This window comes from Cnephaeus nilssonii, assembly GCF_951640355.1.
Source record: "Cnephaeus nilssonii genome assembly, chromosome: 20".
Classification (NCBI taxonomy): domain Eukaryota; kingdom Metazoa; phylum Chordata; class Mammalia; order Chiroptera; family Vespertilionidae; genus Cnephaeus; species Cnephaeus nilssonii.
In genome coordinates, this window is record NC_137091.1 from 41,334,784 (window position 1) to 41,360,536 (window position 25,753).

Genomic DNA, 25,753 nt, shown 5'->3' on the forward strand with positions numbered 1-25,753 from the left:
TTCGGTGGCTTTTAGTACATTTGTGCAGTTGTGAGGTACAAGCATCATCACAGTCCAGTCTGAGAACACTTGTCCCCTCAGAACATGTTCCTTTTGCAGTCACTCTCTGCTCCCACAGTGTTCCTTTTTGTTGCTGAGTACTATACCATGTACAGATACATGCGTTTCTTCATTCATGGAAGGACGTTTGGGTAATTTCTAGCTATTGTGCATAATGCTGCTGTGGACATTTGCGTATAAGCTTTCTCGTGGACATACGTTCTCATTTCTCTTGGGTAGGACCCAGGAGTGGGATCGCTGGTTTGCTTGGCAGGTACATATTTCCCTTTTTAAGCATCGACCTTGTTTTTCCAAGCAGCAGCGTCATTTTTCCCACTAGCAGTGTCTCCACACCCTCACCTGCACTTGTGGCTGGCCCTCTTTTTGATGCTGGACACCCTAGTGCACAGACATCTCATTGCGGTTTTCATTTGCATTTCCATGGGAAGGTGTCCAGCCAACTTGTCCACTATTGCGGATAGGAGAACAGGCCTGGGAGCCAGCCAGATGTGGGGTCAAATTCTGGCCTGGCCTCAAGCTTCCATTTCTTGACTCAGAATCAGCTCAGACCTGCTGGAAGCCCTTACTTGGTCCCCCAGTGCTCCTGAATGAGGGCCGTGCCTGTCTAATCTCCCTGTCTCCTGGCCAACACCTTCCTCGAACCTTTCCCTCTGCCCAGCACACCCTTCATCCAAATGTCAGAGACAGCTCCTGGGGAGGCTTCCTGACCCCCTAATCCAAGGATTTTCTTCATCTTCTGCTTATTTCCTCCAGGGCACTTTTCCTGTTTACCATTTTTAATTATCCCGTTTACTGTTCTGTGGGTGTGTTTCCCTCTAGATCTTGAACTCTGGGAGAGCAGGGCCAGAGCTGTGTGGCCACCACCTAGCACAGGGCCTGGCACACAGTGAGTGCTCAGGAAATATTTTTTCCAACACACGAAGGAAATCTTTTCTGAGCAAAATACACCTGCATTTTCACAATCTGGCCCTTGGGTCAGAAATGGGAAGGGTCAGAGAAGGGAAGTGATGTGTCCAAGATCTCACCGCCAGGAATGATGGGATAAGGCCTGCAGCCTGGGTCTGTCCGACCACCTTTCACCGTGGTGCTGTCCTGCACTTTGGGAGACGACAGAGAAAAGCCCTTGATGGTAAAGTGACAGGGAATGACAAATGACACCTTTAACAAACACTGGCCTCAGCTCCCGGGCAGCCCCATCTGGCCAGGGGGCCTCTGTCCCTGCTCCCCAGGGCTTTCAAGGCTGAGAGAAGAAGACATTGCAGAGGAGTGGGCTTGGGGCTGTGGCGGGGGCGGGGGGAGGCTGGGCTGTGGGGGGCCCCAGAGGGGGTGGATTTGGGTGGCCTGGGTGCTGGGGGCAAGCCCTTCAGGGAGCATTTGTTGATTCCACAGGTATTTATTGAGCCCCTGCTCTGCCGGCCCGAGGCTGGGTGATGCTTCCACCTGACGGTGACCATGACAGTCCTGGTCCTACCTCTTGAAGGCTGAGGGGTGAGGGGACGGAGCTAGGAGGAAGGAAGAGGGCAGGACTGGGAAGTTGGCAGGTTCTAGGACAGGGCTGGGAAGTTTCTCCATCTTGGGCCTTTCCAAACCTGACATGAAATTCTCTGCTTCTGAGCTTCTCTTTCGGAGGGAAGATTCCTTTGGGAAGCCCTGCCTGACTCGCTGGCCTGCCTACCCTCCCTCATCCTGCTGCTGTCCTTCCTGGGACACAGACAAGTGGCTTAGCCTCCCCAAGCCTCCATTCGCCCGCATGGAGATGTTCGAGGTTCCGGCCCACAGGGTGGTGTGCACTGTTTGTTGCACTCACCTTCGTTGTGGCTCACAGCAGTGTGGCTCATGCTGTGGTTGTGTTTTTCTGTCTGTCTCTCCTGCTGTTTCAGGAGCTCCTGAAGGGCTGGGCCCTGTACAGAGCCAGCCACAGCGGAGACCTCAGGAACTGTTTGCTCAGGGAAGGACCGTTCAGATAAACCCATGACTTGCATCGGCCATGTGACCCCTTCTGCATTGTTCCTCATAGTCACCTCCGCATCCTTGCTCCCTGGGCCGTGGCCCCATCCCCAGGGAGCAATGGACAGTCCTCAGAGTCAGACTGTGTCTCTCACCACCTTTGTTTCTGTACCTGCTGCTTCCCTCATTGCCTCCTCTGCACTGGCCACTTGTATTTTAGATCTCGGCGCTGATGTCCCCTCTTCCAGGAAGCTCTCCCTGACCTCTGGACCAGGTGCCCTCTCTATGTTCAGCCCTGTGCCAGGTTGCATTCTCCCTCCTTATCCTGGTCTCTGTCTCCTGCAGGTGACCAGCAATGGCAGCATCGGGAGGGACCTGCCAGCGGAGACCCAGCCCCAGAACCCACCCCAGCCAGCACCCAACGCCTGGCAGGTCATCAAAGGTGTCCTGTTCAGGTAAGCGGATGCCAGTTTGCTTTTTTATCTTTTAATAAGTTTTTACTGCTTTTAGATAGAAAGAGGAAGGGAGAGGGAGATTGAAACATCGATGAGAGAGAAACGTCAACATCCATTGGCTGCCTCCTGCATGCCTCCTGATCGGGATCAAGCCCGAAACCCCAGCAGTCAAACCAGTTACCTCCTGGTACATGGGTCGATGCTCAAGCACTGAGCTACACCAGCCGGGCATGGTGTGCTTTTGTTCATGGAAAAAAGTGCAATGAAAGGGAAGAATCCTTAAGGATGACCATCATTTCTATATTGGTGGGAGCTGTATTTTTTTTCTTAATGATAGAATTTTTTTAATGGGGCAAAATATACCACATTATTAATATTCTAGGGCTGCTCTAACAGATAGCACTAACTGGGTGACTTACACAACAGAAATTAATTTCTTACAACTCTGGAGGCCAAAAGTCTGAGATCAAGGGCATGTCTGGTGTCTCCTGAGGCGTCTCTTCTTGGCTTGTAGATGCCTGCCTTGCGGTATCTTCACATGGTCTTTCCTCTGTGGGTGCCTGTGTCCTAATCTCCTCTTCTTTTTTGTTTTTCTTTTTTTCTTATTCTTTTTTTAATCTCCTCTTCTTATAAGGACACCAGTCCTATTGGATTAGGGCTCACCCTATGGCCTCACTTAGCCCTATCTGAAAATACAGTCACTGAGGTACTGAGGGTTATGACTTGACATATGATTTGGGGGATACAATTCAGACACAACATACACATTACATGTAACTTACCATTTTAACTATTTCTAAATGTAACATTCAGTGGCATTAATTATATTGACATTGTTGTACAACCATCACTACCATTCACCTCCACAACTTTTTCCTCTTCCCAAACTGAAACTCTGTCCCCCTTAAACACTAACTCCTCGTTGTCCCTTCCCGCCATCCCTTGACATCCACCTTTCTACTTTCTGTCTCTGAATTTGACTGCTCTCAGTACCTCATTTAAGTGGAGTCATACGGTCCGTCTTTTTGCGACTGGTTGCTGGTGATCCTTTTACATGTGGATTCATATGGCCATTCCTGGGCGGTGGGAGCACAGGGCGTGCCTCCTCCAAGCCCGGCCTCTGAGGCCTGGAGAGATACTGGGTGGATCTGCAGAATGGGCATTTCTTTTCCTGGAGAGGTATTTTAGCGAAATGGTCAAGAAACCAGGCCACACAGTCAGGCAGCCAGTTCTTCCCCTTATTGGCTCTAAGGGGCAACAGGACGTAATTGTTTAAAGCAGTCATCCCCTTGGCTAGAACATTCCCACCTGGCCATGACCAGATGCAAGGGATGGTCTTTATTTTGGGAAACTGAGCACCCAGCTGAAAAGCAGGGGTTCTGTTTCTGAGGAAGAATGGAATAGTGGTTCAGGGGGAGCAACATCTCATCACTTCCATGTCATCTCCCCCCCCCCCCCAAAAAAAAACCACACTGTAACTAATACATGCTTATTATACAAAATTAAACAACTCAAACAATACAGAAGAGTATAAAGAAAATAGTAACAAAGAAGTATAACGTATTGGTGGTCATCCTATTAACACATACCTGTAATTGGCCTTAAATGAGATTATAGAAGGATTCTCACAGACAAAGAGTTGTTCAAAATAGAAAAGAATTGGGAGCAGCCTGCTTGTCCAAAATAGGGGATCAGATACTGAAATTTTGGGAGGAGGATAGGTATAGCATCAGACTGTGTCTAAGAGCCCAGGCCTGCACATACATCTCAGCGCCCCCACCCCAACCTCTGAGCTGTGTGACCTGGTCAGGTGGTCGCCCCTCTGATGCCTGAGTTTCTGCCTCAGAGAGGAATCCTGACAGCTCACAGGTCATCAAAAGAATTCCAAGAGTTCCCTCGCTGGTGAGGCTCAATTGGGCATCATCCTGTGCACTGAAAGGTTGCTGGTTTGATTCCAGGTCAGGGCTCATGCCCAGCTTGTGCGCTCCATCCTTGGTGGGGGTCATGCAGGAGGCAGCAGATTGATGTTCTGCTTTGATCTATGTTCTGCTCTCACATTGATGTTTCTCTCCCTCTCCCTCTCTTTCTAAAAATCAATAAAAATGTCTGAAAAATAAAACAATTCCATGAAAACCCATGTCAGCTGGGGGCATAAGAGCTGGCACGTGCTCAAAGTTGGGCATGATTGCTTTTGTTTACTGTTTATAAAACCTTAGAACATATAAAGAGGAACAGTTGAAAGATAGTCCACAAGCCTCGATGCAGTCACAGACCACCTGCTGGTGGGGGACAGACCTGCTGCCTCTGAGAGTGTCACACCGGACAGTGAGAAGCTGTTCAGGAGAGAAACTCTGCACTCTGCAGCCAGGACACTCATACGTCTTTCCTGACCTGTACCCCACGCTTCTCCAGCTGTGGAGCCCCTGTCCCTCCTCTTCCCTGTTCCTCTCCTCCCCCCATGTCCAACAAGGACTTGGCATTTTCTTATGTATCAGTTTCTTTCATGCTTTAAGCAGCTATGAATAGAGATTATTTTTATCTTTCCCTTAATTTTTACATGAGGCAGCCTATTTTATACAGTTCTGCACCTTGATTTTTTTCATTAGCAATGTATCTTAGAAATCTTTCCACATCGGTGCATAAAGGAACTTCCTTCAGATAGGCATTTTTCAACCAGCCACAGTGTAGGCTAATTTCCTTTCTTAGAACCAGGCAGCCCCAAACATCAGTTCAGAGTCTCTCCTGGAGTTTTAAAATGGAATCAGGCTTTGTTTTAAGGGGTCTGTAGCTCCCTGAAGCTTCCAGCAGATTGCATTGAAATGGCCTTTTTTGAGGGTAGTCTCCATGGTTCTTAGCACATCCTCACATTACACCAGTGCTTACCTGGAGCTGGGAGCTGGGTGGATAAATGAATGGGGTGGGAAGGAGAGTTTTCACTATATGTCTTTTCATAAATCTAAGTTTTTTCTGAACCTGTGGAAGGAATATCTATTTAGGGTGGGAGAGATTTAAAGGCTCTTTTATTTGCTTACTCTGCAGAGGTGGTCCCCTGTGGGCCTGGGATCCTCTGGCGGGGCTTCGTGGCCTGGGATGCTGGGGTGGAGGCAATGTCCACAAGGCCTCTGAGTGGGCCCCAAAACTGTGGGTACACGAGTACACACAGATGTTCTTATGTTCTTCAGGGCGCAGGGGATCTGGAATCCTAGAAAGGTCTGGTCTGGTCTCCCTCGTTTTACAGGGACCCAGAGGACCAGAGGGGTTGGGACTCCCTCCTCAGGCCACACATTAAGCCAGTGGGCGTCCCTGCTCCACACTCTCCCTGGGCGAATTCACTCAAATGGCAGCCTCTCCTGGGGGCAGAGGGGTCCCCAGAGATTGTCGGTGCTAGACCTTCCTTTCCCCAGCCATGTGCATCAGGGACTTCTTGGGGAGGCAGCAGATGGCTCAGCTGGGCCATGGCTCCTGAGACCCCAGACCCCAGGGCTCCATTGGCTTCTACAGGCAGAGACAAGTTCCCGAGCCTGATCATGCCCTTTGGTGTGGTTTGGGGCTCAGCAGGGAGGCACCCTACCCATATCAGAATTCCCTTGTAGTGTTTTTCCATTCCAAAGTTTATTGTATGACTTTTTCCTATAAGGAAAATAATAACAGTAATAGCTAACACTTGTACTTACTGAGTATGTACCTGGCTTCATTCCGAATGATGTCATTGCATATGTATATATCAGTGTATTTAATGCTTATAAACAACCCTACAAGGTAGGCAGTGTTAGCCCCATTTTAATAGTGGAGGAAACAGGCCTAGAGAGGTGAAGAAGCTTGTTCGAGGTCACAGTAAGTGACAGAGCTGGGCTTCAGTTCCAGGTACTGAAGTTTAGAGGCTGAGCATGTAACTCCTCTGCAATGTAGCTTTTTGCTTTTTTTAAAAAAATGTTTTTATTGATTTCAGAGAGGAAGGGAGAGGGAGAGCGAGAGAGAGAGAAACATCAATGATGAGAGAAAATAATTGATCAGCTGCCTCCTGCACACCCACTACTGGGGATGGAGCCCACAACCTGGGCACGTGCCCCAACCAGGAATGGAACTGCGACTCCTGCTCATAGGTGCTCATAGGTTGACGCTCAACCACTGAGCCACACCAAGTACCGTAGGTTGCTATATAGGTTTTTATACCTGTAATTAATAAGTACTTGTCTCAGTTAATAATTACACAGCTGCTGTATCTGAGAGACCTGAATTAATGCAATAGATATTTATTTCTCGCTCACATACTAGGGTGGACTAAGCAGACCAGAATTTTGCAGTCTGCTGCGACCCAGACTCCTCCCTGTTTTTTGATCCACCGTTGCTAGGTTTTGCCCCTATTCCTCAGGGCCTAAGACAGCTGCTGAAGATCCAGTCACCACATCCATATTCCGGGGGAGGGAGGGATGAAATCAAGGAGGGATGTTCTTTCTCATTAAAGACACTTTCCAAAAACTCAACATAACACATTGTTTTTTCATTTTATTGACCAGAACTTTACCTTGTATCTTACCCAGCTGTAAGTAAGGCTGGAATTGTCTCTTTTCTGGTTGGCCAAGGGGTCCCGCTAAAATTTAGTTTGCTTACCAAGGAAGAAGGGGAAGATGGATATTGGGAAACAACTATCAATCTGGTGTAGTTTTGTTTTGGGGCTTTTATTTTGTTCATTAGTGCCGGGAACCAATTCCAGCATGTAATAATTACAAGAGTTTCACCAAAAGGTTGGTGAAACTTGGGGAGCTCAACAGGGTTGAGTCAGATGTAGTTTACCTGTTGGAAAGGCTAAAAGGCACTTCCCCCAAACCTGAATAGGATAATAGTTTGCTGCCAGACAGCTCAGGGCATTTTATTGCCTCCTGTTGGCCAAACACCTAAACAGCTGTAGGCTATTCCCCAGACTGATAATGCTTCTGTATTCTACCCTTTGAAACCTTACCCTTTGAAGTGTATATTTCCACCTTGCCTTGGGACAAATTGTGTTTAGTAAATACCATGGGTCCTTAGACAAGGTAGAGTCTTTAGCTCCCTTTAGCTGAAGCTCCCCTGACCCCCAATGCCTTTCAAAATTATCTTTCATCTTTGGGCTCCTTTTTTTAAAAATAATTTTAAATATATATATATATTTTATTGATTTTTTTACAGAGAGGAAGGGAGAGGTATAGAGAGCTAGAAACATCAATGAGAGAGAAACATTGATCAGCTGCCTCCTGCACACCCCCTACTGGGGATGTGCCTGCAACCAAGGTACATACCCTTGACCGGAATTGAACCTGGGACCTTTCAGTCCGCAGGCCGACGCTCTATCCACTGAGTCAAACCGGTTTCGGCTGGACTCCTTCTTAATCATCTATGCGCAGCCCCTTTCTCCAGAATGCTGAACCCTTTGTAAGGCTAGGAAAAGAACCCTGGCACATTAGAAAAAAATTTAAAAAAAAAGCATAAAGAAGAAAGTAAAAGTCACCTAAGATAAATGTCATCATCATTACTGTATTGACACAATCCTTTCACACATTGATTCATGTTGATGTTCACCCGAGGATATTTCCCATTGATTTTCAGAGAAAGTGGGAGAGACAGAGAGACAGAGAGACAGAGAGAAATATCGATGTGAGAGAGACACATGGATTGGTTGCCTCACACACATGCCCTGACCAGAATTAATCCTGGGACTCTTTAGTCTGCAGGCCAGTGCTCTATCCACTGAGCCAAACCAGCTAGGGCTGTGTATTCATTCTTTTTTTTCCCCATTTCAATAAATCTTTATTGTTCAGATTATTACATTTGTTCCTCTTTTTTCCCCCCATAGCTCCCCTCCGCCCGGTTCCCACCCCACCCTCTGCCCTTACCCCTCCCACTGTCTTCATCCATAGGTGTACGATTTTTGTCCAGTCTCTTCCCACACCCCCCACACCTCTTTCCCCCCGAGGATTGTCAGTCCACTCCCTTTCTATGCCCCTGATTCTATTATATTCACCAGTTTATTCTGTTCATCAGATTTTTTATTCACTTGATTTTTAGATTCACTTGTTGATAGAGATGTATTTGTTGTTCATAATTTTTATCTTTACCTTTTTCTTCTTCCTCTTCTTAAAGAATACCTTTCAGCATTTCATATAATACTGGTTTGGCGGTGATGAATTCCTTTAGCTTTTTCTTATCTGTGAAGCTCTTTATCTGACCTTCAATTCTAAATGATAGCTTTGCTGGGTAGAGTAATCTTGGTTGTAGGTTCTTGCTATTCATCACTTTGAATATTTCTTGCCACTCCTGTCTGGCTTGCATAGTTTCTCTTGAGAAATCAGCTGGCAGTCGTATGGGTGCTCCCTTGTAGGTAACTGTTTTTCTCTTGCTGCTTTTAATATTCTCTCTTTGTCTTTTGCTCTTGGCATTTTAATTATGATGTGTCTTGGTGTGGTCCTGTTTGGATTCCTTTTGTTTGGGGTTCTGTGTGCTTCCTGGACTTATAAGTCTATTTCTTTCACCAGGTGGGGGAAGTTTTCTGTCATTATTTCTTCAAATAGGTTTTCAGTATCTTGCTCTCTCTCTTCTTCTGGCACCCCCATAATTCGGATGTTGGTACGCTTGAAGTTGTCCCAGAGGCTCCTTACACTATCTTCATATTTTTGGATTCTTTTTTCTTTATGCTTTTCCGGTTGGGTGTTTTTTGCTTCTTTGTATTTTAAATCTTTGACTTGATTCTTGCGATCCTCTAGTCTGCTGTTGGATCTCTGTATATTATTTTTTATTTCAGTCAGTGTATGCTTAATTTCTAGTTGGTCCTTTTTCATATCCTTGAGGGTCTCACTAAATTTATCGGCCTTTTCTAGAAAATTCTTGAAAAACCTTATAACCATGGTTTTGAACTCTATATCCAGTCATTTGCTTTCCTCCATTTATTTCATTTGTGACCTGTTTCTTTGTCTCCGCATTTTGACTGCTTCCCTGAGTTGATATGTGTCTCTCTCATATCTATATTTTTCTCTGTCTCCTCCTTCGTCCCTCCCTTCCACAAATGGAAAAAATATCCTCTGTTGAGGATTAACAACAACAACAAAATCAGAACTAACTTATTACTTACTATCTGCCTCTCCAGTTTTCAGGTGAGGTTTCTGAAATGTTGCTTATGTTGCTTTCTAAGGTTCTGTGCTTGTAAAACACTGGGCTAGCACAGGTTTTTGGGTTGTCTCACTTTGGGATTCCAGTGGACTGGGGCATGAATGTTTTCTAGTCTGAGGTTTCAAGGGTCCAAGCTCCTGTGCCCTGTGGTCACCAGGAGCTTCTGGAGGACTTGGTGAGGGGGATCTGCATGGAGACCAGGGCAGTGCCAGGCCCCCCACACTACCAGACAGTGGCATCTGGGTCTCTCCCCAGACATGGCCTTTGAGGGCATCCTATCTCTCACCAGCCCTGTGACTGCCTTCTCATCCTTGGCCACCAGCCCCAGGTCAGGCCCCAGCAGGTGCGAGTCAGAAGGAGGTCAGGTGGACTCATGTCGGAAGGAAAAGGCTGGGGGACTCATCACCTGCCCTGCTTCCCTCCTCAGGATCTTCATCATCTGGGCCATCAGCAGCTGGTTCCGCCGAGGGCAGGCCCCTCAGGACCAAGTGGGCCCCGGAGGAGCCCCGCGCGTCGCCAGCCGCAACCTGTTCCCCAAAGACACTTTAATGGTAACTGCTGGCTGGGAAGCCAGACAAGGGAGATGAGAGTGCCAGGGAGGGTGTGGGGAGTGACATGGGCAGTCATCTGGTTCCTGGTTACTGTCAGGTCTGTGAATGGGTCCAGAGCTGAGGAACTCTGGGTCTATCCATAATACATTAAACCTGTCACTCAAGTGACACCAGTAAGGGAAAAGTAAATTCTTTTGGTTTTGTGGGGCTTCTATCCCTGGGGAAGAGGAACATCCAATGAGTCACTCAATTGTTTAAAAACTATCTTAGCAGAGTCCTTAATGTATTTTGTTTCAGTATGTTCAGGCTTTAAAAGTTGCAAAGGGGCAGTCAATTGGGGAAAAAGGAGACATATATAAAACTTCAGACAATTAAAAAAAAAATGTTACAAAGGGAGCCCTAGCCGGTTTGGCTCAGTGGATAGAGTGTCAGCCTGCAGATTGAAGGTTCGATTCTGGTCAAGGGCATGTACCTCAGTTGTAGGCTTGATCCCCGGCCCCGGTCAGAGCCCATGCGGGAGGCAACCAATGGATGTGTCTCTCTCACATCGATGTTTTCAGTTTCCAGAATTGTAGTCAGCGGGGCGACCACGGCTCAGCTGTTCTTGGTCTGTGGGCCTTCAGGGCTCTGGACAAAGACGGCCACGGGGACGTGAGAAGAGAGGGAGTTCTTGGAGGCGTGGCTTCCCTGTGTTCTCGGTAGCGGCTGATGTTCCTGCAGATCCTGACCGTGCTTTATCCATAGCCTGCAGAGCTCTGACTGGGAAGGCCGTAAGAGGCTGAGAAGGGAGAAGATAATTCAGGGAGGTCTTGATCCTTTCTAACCCCAAATTCTAATTGCTAGGCTGGCCATTCTCTTTTTTCTTTTAATATATTTTTATTGATTTCAGAGAGGAAGGGAGAGGGAGAGAGAGGGAGAAATAAAAATCAATCGACTGCCTCCTGCACACCCCACACTGGGGATTGAGCTCGCAACCCAGTCATGTGCCCTGACCGGGATGAACCGTGACCTCCTAGTTCATAGGACAATGCTCAGCCACTGAGCTGTGCCAGCCGGGTGAGGCTGGCCATTCTTTGTTGTTGTTTTTTTGCTCATAGACATCACAGACTCAGACCAGGACAGATGTGGTGGGGTATGAGAAAAGAGAAAATTTATTCTACTAGCTGCTACTCTTCTCTCCACTAACTCCCCTTTTTCTTCACCCAACAAAGTTATTCATATTAGTAGGCTGACCACTGCCACAGCTCTTCATCTGCTCTTTACCCGTCAACCTCAGAGGCTCTTAATGAGGAACCCTAAGCTCCCCACTTCTCCTCCCCACAGAACCTGCACGTGTACATCTCAGAGCACGAGCACTTTACAGACTTCAACGCCACGTCAGCACTCTTCTGGGAGCAGCACGACCTTGTGTATGGCGACTGGACTAGCGGCGAGAACTCAGACGGCTGCTATGAGCACTTTGCTGAGCTCGACATTCCACAGGTGGGGACGGCTCCTGAGCTCTGGCCCCCAGGCTGCTCACCTTGCATGGAAGGGCCTTTCCATGAACCACCTCCCAGTCCTGTGGTCTGGAGGTTAGGCTCCAAGCCTGGCTGTGCCCTCAGTTCACATGCTTCGTGGCCACAGGCAGGTCCCTGAAGTCTCGGGCCATGGCCTCCACACATCTCCATGTGCATGGAGTTGGAATTGGCCTAGGATCGTGTATTTCTGTGGTTTTAACCAGTGAAAGATTACTAATTGTCCTTGGGGGTGTCCAGTCATCACTAGTTTGTCAGGCAGCCCAATCCTATATAAGAAAAGGGTAATATGCAAATCGACCAAACAGCTGAACGACCTGTCTCTCTGACGTGCTCTGACCACCAGGGAGCAGACGCTCAACACAGGAGCTGCCCCCCTGGTGGTCAGTGAGCTCCCATAGGGGGAGTGCTGCTCAGCCACAATCCGGGCTGACGGCTGGCGAATGCAGCGGCCTGCCTCCCTCGTGGCAGCGCTAAGGATGTCAGACTGTGGGTTATGCCCGCTCCCCGCGGGGACATCCCCCGAGGGCTCCCAGACTGCAGGCTGAGGAACACCCCCCACCCCCCCACACACACATCAGTGCACGAGGCCTCTAGTTTGAAAATAACAGTTAACATTGATTAAGCACTTATACTCTGTGCAGGGCACCAAGGTAGGCCAACTAGTGTAAACCTCCCAGTAACCCTATAAAGTGGGAACTCTTCTCTCCAGTGATGAGGACATTGAGGTACAGAGAGCTAAAGTGACCCACCTAAGGTCACAGAGCTAATGAGAGATTTGAACTCAGGCTCTCTGGCTCTGGATGCTGTTCCAGTTCTGCCTCCCCTAAGACGCCCTTCCTGACTCTCAGGCTCTGGCAGCTGCCCTCTCTGAGCTCTCCCACCCAAGCCCTGCCCACACGGGGGTTGTCACTTCCTGGACATGGGTCTCTCCCCATCATGGGACTGTGAGCCCTCTGAGGGTAAGGCTAGGACTATCTTGCTAACCACTGTGCCCCAGCTCTCTTCAGCATGGGGCTGGGTACAGAATGTTGAACAATCAGTGAATTTGCTGCATTAATGACGTTGACATCTCCTTGGGGCTGCACACTCATTTATTTCTCTCTAGCAGGTCTCCTTGGCCTCCTGAGGGGGAAGGGGGCATGTCTGCTCTGTCTCTGTCTTGGTCTGTGGGGGTGGCTGGACACGGTGTGGACACAGTCTTTCTGAGGCCGATAGGCTAACCTGTGCTGAGGGATGGCTTCCACCAGACTCTTGCCCAGGATCCAGGCCCCTCCCTCCCTGAGGTCCCCGCTAGCCTGTGGGGCAGCAAGCCGGGCAGCAAAAGCCACCCCAAGGACTTGGATCTGACCCTCCTTCCCAGGTTTGAGGTGGGACGGTATCTCAGTTGCACCTGATTTTAATTTATGGCGCTGACTGATGACACGGAGAGGCCAGTGCCATTGAAAGAAGAATTAATTACATTTCCCGAGGCGGGCGGCGCCATGTAACACAGGGCCACATGGGGAAGCACCGAGGTTGTGCAGGAGCAGAAGGAGCGAGAGGGGAAGCCTAGGCCAGAGTCTCTACTGGGGTTTCCTCAGGAAAGACTAGGAGGGTAGGGAAACAGCTTAGGAGGGCGTGGGTGGGGCTGTGGGTTTGGGATTGGTTGGTTTGCATATAAAAGGCCTGTTCCTGGGCAGGGGAGTTATCTATTATCTGTAGGAATTAGCCAGTCCTGTAGGGGCAGTCTCTACCCAGCTAGCTACGTCCTCTAAGATGTTAAAACAGTATAAAAAACAAAAACAGGATGAGCACAGAGGTGGACTTCAGAGGCAGGGAAGCGAGGAGGATGCAGTGTGGCCAAGTGAAGCCAGCTCTGCACAGTCAGAGAGGGCTCAGATGTGCCCTAGCAGGTGGCCACCCCTCTTCAGTGTTCTCCTCCGTATGTGGTGGGCGTGAGCATAATGCCCCGCCTGGAGAGCTGGAAGAAGAAAGGTACGGGCAAAGCGGGCAGAGCGGTGGGACGTAGATGGTGAGAGGCAGAGCCTCAAAGGAGCCCACAGACTGGGTTCAGATCCATTCACTGCACATTTTGTAAGCTCTCTCTGTGAGCCCTGAGGGCTCTTCTGGAAAATGGCTATAACACGACCGCTGCAATAGGTCTGTGTGTTGTAGGAATGTGAACCCAGTGGATTCGGCAGTTACCTTTGGAGTACCCAGAGCAGGGTCTGGTGCTCCCCCTCCTACCCCATCCCAGGTTTTACTGTTGAATGAATTAAGGTCATTTATTGAGCTCCTACTTCGTGCCCGAGTGACATGCCAGGTGCTCTGGGATAATCCCGACTGCACTGCTGTGCCCTCAGCTCTCATGACCTGCACCCTGTGGGTGGGCATAGAGGCTCAGCGTGGGGAAGTGCTAGAACCGGGATTTGAAGCTGAGTCTCTCTGCTCTTAACCACTTAGCTACACTGCTTGCCTGGCTGGAGAACTGGGGGTGGGGAATCTGCTGGGGGCATATGTCGTGAGGCGCTTCAGCATTTCCTTCTCTCTGTTGGCCCGCCTTGCAGAGCGTTCAGCAGAATGGCTCCATCTACATCCACGTCTACTTCACCAAGAGTGGCTTCCACCCAGATCCCCGGCAGAAGGCCCTGTATCGCCGGCTCGCCACAGTCCACATGTCTCGGAGTAAGTCAGTCTCCGCAGCTCAGGTCCACAGTCCAGGCAGCTGGCAGCCTGGGTGCCCCAAGCCAGTGAAGGACCTCGAATCCCAGGTCCACAAGGACTGGCAGGAACCCTGCGCCCAGGGAGTCTGGGATTGGAGGCCCATCCTTTGTGCCTCTGTAGACACCCCTCCGGCAGACATGAGAGCAGTGGGCTTAGAATGAGCAGGTGGGTCTCGCTGTTGTGCTCAGTGGTTGAGCGTTGACCTATGAACCAGGAAGTCATGGTTCGATTCCAGGTTAGGGCACATGCCCGGGTTGTGGGCTCGATCCCCAGTAGGGGGCGTGCTGGAAGCAGCCAATTGATAATTATCTCTCCTCATTGATGTTTTTCTCTCTCTCCCTGTCCCTGTCTCTCTGAAATCAATAAAAACATATTTTAAAAAATATATACTTTTTTTTTTAAAGTAAAAAAGAAAGAACAGGTGGACAAGGGGACTTTTGAAGGGGAGGTGATGGGCCAGCTTCTGTGTAGCACCTGGCTTGGTAGAAGTAGATGCTTAATAATAGTCTGTGCATGGACAGTGGGTTCATTTAATGAGCACAGGGAGACGGGAGGCCCTTTGAAATTTGTTTCATTCAGTGTGACCTCTAATCGCATCTGAGTCAGCCCAGTCCGCGTGAATGGGCACTGCACACGTGTGTCACCCTTGAGATGCCCTGTGGGACGGTGCCTGTGTCCCAGGTGACCTGTTCAGATGGGTCCTATGTGGCTTTGCTGTGAGCCCTCTATTCTCAGACACACACCTCTGAGCAGTGCCCTTTATTTTCGAAGGCAAGATGCGGAGGGCCCTGGGACTAGATAAGGTCCCCTATTCTCATCCTTGCTGGGTGCCCACCAAGTGAATCCCTATCGGATGGGACTGCGAGTCACCAATGAGAAGCCCTGGGTCAGGGATGGCCATTTGTGGCTTATGACACAGCCTCATATTAAAATATTTTCTCGCCCAGGGCATCTCCTTAAATTATTTTTTTTTCTTCTCTTGTTAGAAGTACAGTCGACCCTTGAATAACACAGGGATTAGGGGTGCTAGTCCTCTACACAGTTGAAAATGTGTAAATTTTTTTTCCCATTTTTTATTTTGTATAATTTTTTACTCCCCAAAACTTAATTGTCCCTTAGTATGTTTGGGGGATTGGTTCCAGCACCCCAGTGAGTACCAAAATCTGAGGATGCTCAAGTCCCTTATATAAGATGGCATAGATCAGTGCATACAGTTAGCGCTTCACATGCATGGACTCCCAACCGCAGATCAAAAACAATACAGTTATTTCTTTTTAAAAATCTGCATAGAAGTTGACCTGCGCAGTTAACTTCCATGTTGTTCAAGGACCAACTGTATATGGTTTAAATATACTTTTTATTGATTTCAGAGAAAAGGGGAGAGGGAGAGAGAGACAGAAACATCAGTGATGAGAGAGAATCATCGATCGGCTGCCTCCCACCCCCCTCCCCCCACACCGAGGATCGAGCCCACAACCCGGCCATGTGCCCTGACCGGGAATCAAACTGTGACTTCCTGGTTCATAGGTCGACACTCAACCACTGAGCCACGCTGGCCAGGCTGTATATGGTTTAAAATTCAAATAATAAACAAAACAGTGAGACTCATCAGTCCCCTTTTCCCCAGTTCCTACCCCCCACAGGCAACTGCTTTCAAATTCATTTAGCTGTTTCTTCTGTTCCTTAATCCCCAAGGCTCTCAATAACAAGTTGCTATCTCAATTTCTTGGCTTTTCAGTTTTAGATATGACCTCCTGACCTCTTACTCTGGAAGAGGAAATTCTAGCACATTAACATAATTTTGACTAGATTAACATTTAGTATTCAAATGATTGAGTGTGTGATTCTTTTTTTAAAATATGTTTTTATTGATTTCAGAGAGGAAGGGAAAGGGAGAGATAGAAACATCAATGATGAGAGAGAATCATTGATCGGCTGCCTCCGGCACGCCCCCTACTGGGTATAGAGCCTGCAACCCCAGGTATGTACCCTGACTGGGAATCGAACCATGACCTCTTAGTTCATAGGCCCATGCTCAACCACTGAGCCACACCATCCGGACTAGTATGTGATTCTTATTTACATCTGAACCACACAGTGAACATAGTTTTTTTTTTTCTTTCCTGTCCAATTTCTCCTTTTCTGTGAGGTTAGTGAGTGTTGGCATTTTTTCGCTCACTCTTTGTGTCTTTGTCCCGGAGTCCACTGTCTCCTAATTGGCCGTCATAGGAATCTCTCCCTGTACTTGAGTTTCACCAGCAAATTTTGTTAGCTCCATCTCAATTTCATTTCTTGTTCCTGTGAATTTGGTGCTGGTCTATCCAGCTGTTTTGTGTGTGGCATGGTAACAGACACACTTCTATTCTTGTGGTTAGGTCTTCCTTATTTTGATATAAAAATAGCCCAGTCTCTGCGGCTGGGACCCTGGACTGGCGATCTCTGGAGGGATGGTACGGTGGTGCCAGGTCTAAGTATTGTATTTTGTGAAAAGTGCTGAAATAACAGGAATTCATTCAGAGACCATTTCTGTGCCACAAGAAATAAAAGCATTTTGGCTGTGGAATGAGACAGAAACATGACATCCGGGCTTGGCCGATGTCACAGATCAGGTGGTACTGGCTGTTCCTCAAGAACATGTCCAGCCCTGAATCGGTGGTGCAGTTGGTTGGAGCACTGTCCCGTGCACCAGGATTGTGGGCTCGATCCCCAGTCAGCACATTCCAAGTGGCAGGTTCAATCCCCCGTTGGGGCGAGTAGAGGACACAGCCGATCGACGTTTCTCTGTCACATCAATGTTTCTTTCTATATCCCTAACAATCAATAAAAACTTATCTTGGGGTGAGGATTAAAAAGAAAAAGATGTGAAGCTTGAGTGGAGGTGGACCAAGGTGGGGGAGAAATGAGGACATCTGTAACCGTGTCAACAATAAAAATAAAGTTCAGAAGAAAAGAATATGTCAAGCGTGGAGGTCAGCTCCTCCGGCTCAGTCAGCAGATGAAATTGCCATCCTCCTGCCATTAGTGGAGGGCAGTGCTGTGGAGCCGCTTGAGAAAGATAGGAAGTTGAAGAGGAACCTAAAGGGATAATAACACTCACTGCTGAGGAACTTCCAGCAGGTGAGTCTCAGTTACAGCTTCTCCGCTCTGTGGTGCGTGCCCTCTCTGTAGGGACCACGAGAAAGAACTTGGAAGGGAAAAGAGCTTAGAACAGTGGTTCCCAGCGTGGGGCGCATGTCCCACAGGGGGCAGTTTGATTTTTCTTTAAAGATATATTTTATTGCCGAAGCCGGTTTGGCTCAGTGGATAGAGCGTCGGCCTGCGGACTCAAGGGTCCCAGGTTCGATTCCGGTCAAGGGCATGTACCTTGGTTGCGGGCACATCCCCAGTAGGGGGTGTGCAAGAGGCAGCTGATCGATGTTTCTCATCGATGTTTCTAACTCTCTATTCCTCTCTCTTCCTCTCTGTAAAAAATCAATAAAATATATTTTAAAAAAAAGAAAAGATATATTTTATTGACTTCAGAGATGAAGGAGAGGGAGAGAGAAATTAATGATGAGAGAGAATCATTAATCACTGCCTCCTGCATGTCCCACACTGGGGATTGAGCCTACAACCCAAACATGCGCCCAGACCAGGAGTTGAACCCTGACCTCCTGGTTCATAGGTCGATGCTCAACCACAGAGCCATGTCAGCCGGGCCAATTTAATTTTTTTTGGTAAATATCATTTTATTGATTTCAGAGAGGAAGGAAGAGGGAGAGAGATAGAAACATCATTGATGAGAATAATGGATTGGCTGCCTCCTGCATGCTCCCTAGTTGGGATCGAGCCTGCTACCCAGGCATGTACCCTTAACCAGAATCGAACCCGGGACCCTTCAGTCTGCAGGCCAACGCTCTATCCACTGAGCCAAACTGGCCCGTGCTCAATTTGATTTTTAAGGGGCAATTCGAGAATGAGTTATTAACTGTAAATTTTATGCATTTCTTATGGTTCTAGGGGGCCTCATATACAATCTATACTAATAAAAGGGTAATAGGCTAATTTGACTGGACGTCTTCTGGACGACCATCCGGATGTCCTTCCTGACAAAACCGAGCCTGGGCGAAGCTGCCCTGCGGTGGTCCTGGGCACCAGCGCCTGCAGCCCGGGAGACAGAGTAGCCGGCTGCCTATGGTCCCAGGCCTCAGCCAGCTGGAGAAGCTGCCCTCCCCAAGGTCCCAGGCGCCAGCGCCTGCTGCTGGCTGCAGCCTGGGAGACAGAGAAGCTGCCTGCCCCGCGGTTCTGGGCCGCAGCCAGCTGGAGAAGCTGCCTGCCCCGTGGTCCCAGGCGCCAGCGCCTGCGGCTGCGGCCCGGGTGAAGCCACCCACCCACTGTCCCCTGTGATGGCGGCCGGCCTGGGTCCCGGGTGCCTGTGGCCAGCCAGAGGGAGGGAAGCCCGGCTCCCGGGTGCCTGCGGCCAGCTGGAGGAGGGAATCCTGGGTCCCAGGAGCAGGGTCAAGGCAGAGGCGTTTAGGGGCGATCAAGCCAGCAGGGGAGCAGTTAGGGGCGATCAGGCCGGCAGACAGAGGTGGTTAGGGGTGATCAGGCCGGCAGACTGGCGAGCAGTTAGGAGCCATCAGTCCCGGATTACGAGAGGCATGTCACCCATGGTGGTCCCGGATTGGAGAGGGTGCAGGCCGGGCTGAGGGGACACCCCTCCCCCCCATGCACGAATTTCGTGCACTGGGCCTCTAGTATATAAATATATATTGTGACATATTTATGCATTTCCGTTCTCTGTTATATGTTTTGAAACTTTGCTATTTTTTATATCACTTCATATTATTATTTTTTAGCAATTTCTTAGTGATTTCTTCCTCAGTATTTCACCTATCCTTTGGTTCTTTTATTTTTCTTTCATGGATGCCACGTTCTTTGGAAGCTTGTTTAGACCAAGTTAATGGCCTTTCAGGCTTCCTCCACGTGAATAGGAGCTCACTTTTTGAATAATAAGAATTATATGTCACAGGGAGGCATCAGGATTTTAGAGATGCTTAGGTGCGGCATGGCCAAAGAAAGATTGGGAACCACTGCTGTGTGCTCAGCCCATAGGGCTGCATGCCTCAAAGCTGTGAGCGAGGCCACTGATACTCTAAAAGCCAACGTGCCCATATGGAAAAGGGAAATGTATGAAGAATCATCATCACATTTGAAAAGAAACAAAGAATGCTTTGGGTCAACCAATGATTAAATCACTTAGGTTTCTGGAGTGCGGAGGTTTAAAATTGGGGAGCTTGTCTTTGAGCACATTTTGATTTTTCTTCAGAAGTTAAGAAGTTTAGGATGAGGTCTTACACTGGAACTAGAAATAGAGGAAAGCCTTAGGGGGGAAATAGAAGAATAATTCAAATGTGAGGGAAAATGTCAGGGGTAGGTAGACAGATTATTCCCTCCCTAAGTTGTAAGTGTAACTGGACTCACTGAGGAGTGGCCCTTCTCATTGACTTTGTCTCAGAACCCACCCCCTCCCCCACCTCCACATCCAGAGATGTCATTGTCATCAAGGAAGTGTTAGGGGCATGCTGGCAGAACTGGAAGTGATACAAAGTCATGATTGGACAGGCTTGATATGGTATATTTTTACAATTTATATATTTAAAACATAAGCCAAACAAACACATGATTTAAAAAGCTTACCTGCACTGGACTGAACAAAAAGTTGGTACCCCGGTGCCCCATGTGTACTGAGCGCTGGTAAGTGAGCGTGTCTGGAATGTGCTCTGTGGATGTTGAGCCCGCCGCTTTCCGCATGGTGGGACTGTGAAGGTGTGGGCGAAGGCGAGCTGAGGAGGTGTGGCCTGCAGGGGCTGTCCTGAAGAACATGTCCCCAAAAGTGGGGTCATCAGGGGCCTGGGGTGGATGTGCCTGACGCCTCAGAGGTTGCCTTAAATGAGACCCAGTCGGGTGGCTGCTGGCTTGCATCTCATTTACCCTCACTGATGCCATATTTCTTGTGGGTTTGCCTTTGGTAAGGGAGATCCTTGTCGCTGTGTGGTGAGGTGGTGGTCACGGTCACTGTGACAGGTGAATGCAGCCGGTGGACCTGGCAGGCCCACCAGGATCACCCAGGCTGCCCCCCAGCTGGGACCCCTTGGAGCTGGCCACCCAATTCCAGGGCAAAGAATGAGAGCGTGGGAGCAGAACAGCCCCCTCCCCCACAGGGCCAGCATCAGTCCTCTACAGCAGCTCTGTCCCCTAGCCATGTAGTGCCATCCACTGAATCATTTTAAGTTTTCTAGTGGCCACATAAGACACAAACACACAAAACCCCCTAAAAGTATAAAATTAACATTAGTAATAATTTTATTGAGGTCAACATATTGTCAGTTCAACATGTAATTAATATAAAAAGTCACCGAGATTATCTTACATTCTTTCTCTTCCTCTGCACTAAGTTTCAGAATCCGGTGTGTTTTGCACTCACAGCACCCCTCCGCTCGGTCAGCCACATTGTCAGTGCTCAGCAGCCTCCCGTGGCCAGTGACCACCCTGTGGCTGCCGCACTTCTAGAAGCTTCCACTCCGAGGAAAGGTGGCTCTTTCCTCCCACAGAAGCCAGGTCCATCTTGTGTTATAATCCGTGTGGGTGCTGCCAAGTTGTAGAATGTTCTCCCCCTGAGCCAAAGCCTCTCCCCTGTGCCGCCTCCTCCAGGCCTCTGGGACCCGGCTGGGCCCGGCTCCTCCCTTCCCACGTCAGCCTCTCAGGAATGCAACAGTAGCGGAGTGTGTCCCCCCGGAATTCATTCTTCAGGATGCCCACCCTGGGGTGTTTACTGCTCCCCCTGGACGTGGGGCAAGGTCTCACCTGTGTTGGTCGAAGTGCTGGGATGGTATTTGTGCTGCCGTCAGAGCAGCAGGCCCTGGGCTGAAAGCCTAATCCTGTTCCGGAAATGTTTTTGAACGTGAGCTTGTGTGTAGAATTCAGAAGCCTCTAGCCCTGGTTCTGAGTGGATGCGAGGGATCCGGCCCGGTGGCTTGTGTATATGTGACGTGCAGAGACATTCCTGGCTGGGCTCTGTAGAGCAGAGCCACTTCACAATGGTCCTGCCGTTCTCCAGAGGAGGGACGAGGCCCGGGAAGTGACAAAGCTTTCCAACGTCCCTTCGCTCCTGTGAGACTAGGGCTCCCGCTCTTGACCAGCCCCCTTTCCATTTCCCCATCTCTCCCTGCCCCTTGGGGACAAGATGGAGAAGTCACAGGAGGGGCAGACTGCATCTTGGCCCAGGATCGGGAGAGCTGAAAAGCACCCAAGCGGGGTGGAGGTGAGGAGATCAGGCCTGAGCAAGCACCAGCCCCTTCCTCCCGGCAAGTCTGGCTCGGTTCAAGGCGGGGAGGCAGAGAGCCTGTGGCCAGCCTGGCCTCTGCAAGAGGAAGTGATGGCTGCTCTTGGCTGGGGGTTCGCAGCCCCAAAGGATTTCTCACGCTGGCGGTTCCGGGCCTTCTGAACTGTCCGCAGCTCGCCTGTTTACTCTCGTGTATTCCACGAGTCGTCACTGGACCCAGCCCTGTGCGGGGTATGTCAGTGTCCAGATGGGCCCACCCCTCCTGGGGCTCACAGACGGGTTGAGGGGAGAGACAGAAGCACACCGAAGGGCAGGGGAATTGGAGGCAGAGGGAATGTTGTGAAGGGAGTGCACAATGCAGGGAGCACGACTGGAGGCTCCTTGAGGGGTGCGCAGGGAAGCCCTAGGAAGAGGGACATTTAACCAGGGACGTGAGGGGGAGGAGAGCCACAGGAAGCTCCCAGCCATGGTGGGTACGTGTCAGGCTGGTGCATGTGAGGAGAGAGGGGCGTGAGGAGGACGAGGGTGGGAGGGGACAGGGCTGAGAGGTTGGTGGGTGCGCTGCTGGGGCCGCAGGGGCTGCCTGGGGTTCGGAAGTAGCAGGAGGGCAAGCTCAGATACTTGGTTTAAAAGAAGTGCTGGCTGCCCGGCAGAGAGAAGGTCGTAGGAGGCAAGGGCGGCCGCCAGGAGGCCAGTGAGGAGGTGGCTGTGGTCATCCAGGAGGGGACGCCGGGGCTGGCTCGCCTTGGGGCCTGGAGCGGGAGTTGTGGTTGGATTGGAGGACGGGCCTGTTGGGACCCACGCAGCAGGTTTGGAGCAGAAAGACTCCGTGTTTCTGCCGCGAGTCATTGGTGGATGTTGGTGTCACTGTACAGATGGGAAAGGGGACTGCGGTTTGAGAGGGCAGGCAGCTCAGGCCTGCCGGTCAGCGTCATCATCACTTGGCATTTGGGACAGTGGGAGCCGGGAGACCAGTGAGCAGCTCTTGGTAGGCAGAGGGGTCTGGATCCCCCAGTGCCAGCAGGTCTCATATCCACCCCTTCTCCCCGCCCCCTCCACAGTGATCAACAAATACAAGCGCCGGCGGTTTCAGAAAACCAAGAACCTATTGACAGGGGAGACAGAAGCCGATCCAGAAATGATTAAGGTACGTGAGCGGAGCTCTTGGGTCCTGGGGGCGTCAGGCTGTTCGCCGCCCAGCAGCCATGCGGGCTCTCAGCTGGCACCACCATCGAGCTGCTGTGGGGGCTCAGTCGAGTCTCCTCGCCCCTCTGACCCTCAGTTTTCCTCAAAATGGGGCTAGGAAGCTGAGCTGCCTCTCGGGGCATGGGAGGATTCCGGTGAGGGTGGGTCCCATCGCTGTTCCCGTTTTCAGTGGGAAGACTTGCCCACACTGTCAGAGCCAGGAAATGGCAGTGTGGGATTCACACCCAGGCAGTCAGACCCGAGCCCAGCTGGGCAGAGTAGCACCCCCGTTCTTCCAGGTGGGCTGGGGGCGCCAGGGTGTTAACCTGTGCTGGGTGCCAAGAATCTTCCTCTCTGTGCGGTGGTCCCGGCAGGCGCCCCGTGAGTGGCCCTCTTTGCAGCCTGGCATACGGTCCCATCAGATCTGCAGGCCTGGGTTTCCCCCCGTCAGGTGGCTGGGGGTCCAGGGTGTGGGGTCTGTAAGGCTGGCATGTGGCTGGCCAATGGTCACTGTAGTGGCTGCTCTTCTGCTGTCACGATTGTCACGGGAGCCTTCAGGTGCAGGTGCCTCTGAGCCCCATGACCCCCTGTCTCCCCTCAGAGGGCCGAGGACTATGGGCCTGTAGAAGTGATCTCCCACTGGCACCCCAACATCACCATCAACATTGTGGACGACCACACACCGTGGGTGAAGGGCAGCGTGCCTCCGCCCCTGGACCAGTGTGAGGCCCCCAGCCCCCTCTGGCTCTCCTGTCTCCATCTACCCAAGCTCTCCACCCTGCCCCACCCCTGCCTAAAGACCCCTTTCTTCCCTGTCCCTGTCCTCCAGTGTCTGTCAGGGGGCCCATCTGAATATCCCACCTTTGTTCTGGAAGGCCTAAGGGGTCTCCCTACCCTTGCGGGTTCCCCTGGTTCCAGCCCAGGCTGAGCAGTGCCCCTGCCCCACTTGCCTGCAGACGTGAAATTTGACGCCGTGAGCGGTGACTACTACCCCATCATCTACTTCAACGATTACTGGAACCTGCAGAAGGACTACTACCCCATCAACGAGAGCCTGGCCAGCCTGCCGCTCCGCGTCTCCTTCTGCCCGCTCTCTCTCTGGCGCTGGCAGCTCTACGCCGCCCAGAGCACCAAGTCACCCTGGAACTTCCTGGGTGATGAGCTATACGAGCAGTCAGACGAGGAGCAGGACTCAGTGAAGGTGAGGTGGGGGTGGGGGCTTCCCGGCACCCTCCCGGGCTGCAGGAGGGGAAGGGGAAGTGGGTCAGGCTGGCGGCCTGGGGACCTCCGGCCAGTGCTCCCTGACCAGTTTCACAACCTCCCAGGTGCCCTCCCTCCTTCAGCCCGCGCAGGCTCTGGGGATCCCATCCCTGAGGCTTCTGTGGTCCTCCTCGTCTCTGCTTTTCTGTTTCTTTGGCCAGGCCTTCTGAGTCCGGACCGCCCCTTCCTGATCTTGTGCCATAGCCCATTTCTCCCCAACTTTGGGCTCTGACTTGATGTCTCTGCTCTCTGTCACTGTGTCCTTGAATACTCCTGGCGTCCCCATCTTTCTCTGCTTATGTCTGTGCCATTGAGACTCGGCTGTGCTTGCCTGGGGTTCTTTCATGTTGGGTTTCTGTTCCTCACTCCGACTGTCCCTTCATCTATCTCTGTCACTCTGCCTCTCTCCCCATCTCTGTCTTCTGTCTCTCTCCTCTCTTCTGTTTCTTTCTCTCTCCATCACTTGCCTGCCTCTCCATGTCCATCTGTCCATCTCTGCCTATCATGCGTACTCCCTCTCTGGGTAGTCCTGGGGGTCAGGTCTGTGAGCAGGTTCTTCTGGGAGTCCAGGAGGAGAGAGGTCGGCCCCCCAGCAAGGGCATGGCAGCGCTCACAGGCATCTCCCCCACCCCCACCTCTAGGTTGCCCTCCTAGAGACCAACCCCTACCTGCTGGCTCTCACCATCATCGTGTCCATCGTCCACAGTGTCTTTGAGTTCCTGGCCTTCAAGAACGGTAGGGGAGGGACCCTGGGGCCTGTGAGCGGCCATGGGGGGCTGGGGGTGGGAGGGTACCAGAGGAGGCTTGCCCCCTCTCTCTTTCCCTCCTCACCCATAGGTCCTCTCCCTACTGGGGGTCTCTCAGCCCCACTCTCCAAAGGCCTAGTGAGCTGGCCAGGATGATGGCCCCCAAACTCCCAGTCCAGAAACTTCCATCTACTGGGTGTGGTGCTGCAGGAGGGGCTGGGCTGGGGAACTCCGAGGCCCAGAGCAGGGAAGCCCCAGAGCTGCTCCCATCAGCCTGCCCAGCAGGTTGTCTGCTGGGAAAGGCCCCTCAGGGTGGAGCGGATGGGGCCCACCCGAATGGGAAGGCGACAGCTCAGTCCCCAGAAGGCCCCTACGTTCCAAAGGCCAACAGTGGCAATGGCCAGGGGTTGAGGGGACTGGCCATGGGGCAGGCACTGTTCTGAGTGTCCTCATTCATTAGCTCATTGAGTCCTCACAGCCGCAGCCCCTTGAGGAAGCCTGTTGTTACCGCCATGCTTATGATGAAGCAGAGGCTCAGGGAGGTTAGGTAACTTGCCTGCAGTCACACAGCTCCCAGTTAGCAGAGCCAGGATTTGGACCCAGGCAGCCGGCTCCAGCACCCACTTTCATCCTCTAGGCCCTGCCGGCCACTTCTTCCTTTCCTAGAGAACCCCAATCTGAAGGAGGCCCGCTCTGGAAGGGGCAGTAGTAATAAATATTATTATTATTAAGACAACATTGCCAAGATTAAGAGTTACCTTTTGAAGATTGTAACATCAGAGCTGAACAGTAAGTGCCAACTCCTGGTAGCGGGTCCTGGCCGTAGCCTGTGGCATACTCCTGTGCCTGGGCAGGTGCCGGC

The 25,753-nt window shown here is 50.9% G+C and overlaps 1 protein-coding gene across 1 annotated transcript in view; it reads left to right on the forward strand.

Moving 5' to 3' along the window:
- CLPTM1 (CLPTM1 regulator of GABA type A receptor forward trafficking) overlaps positions 1-25,753 on the forward strand; it is a 32,706-nt gene that overhangs the window by 3,347 nt on the left and 3,606 nt on the right. The window contains exons 2-9 of the mRNA XM_079759959.1: positions 2,353-2,462; positions 10,030-10,153; positions 11,477-11,635; positions 14,220-14,337; positions 22,762-22,847; positions 23,487-23,607; positions 23,842-24,086; positions 24,787-24,880. Coding sequence (XP_079616085.1) covers positions 2,353-2,462; positions 10,030-10,153; positions 11,477-11,635; positions 14,220-14,337; positions 22,762-22,847; positions 23,487-23,607; positions 23,842-24,086; positions 24,787-24,880 — 1,057 coding nt within the window. The remainder of the gene's footprint in view (positions 1-2,352; positions 2,463-10,029; positions 10,154-11,476; positions 11,636-14,219; positions 14,338-22,761; positions 22,848-23,486; positions 23,608-23,841; positions 24,087-24,786; positions 24,881-25,753) is intronic.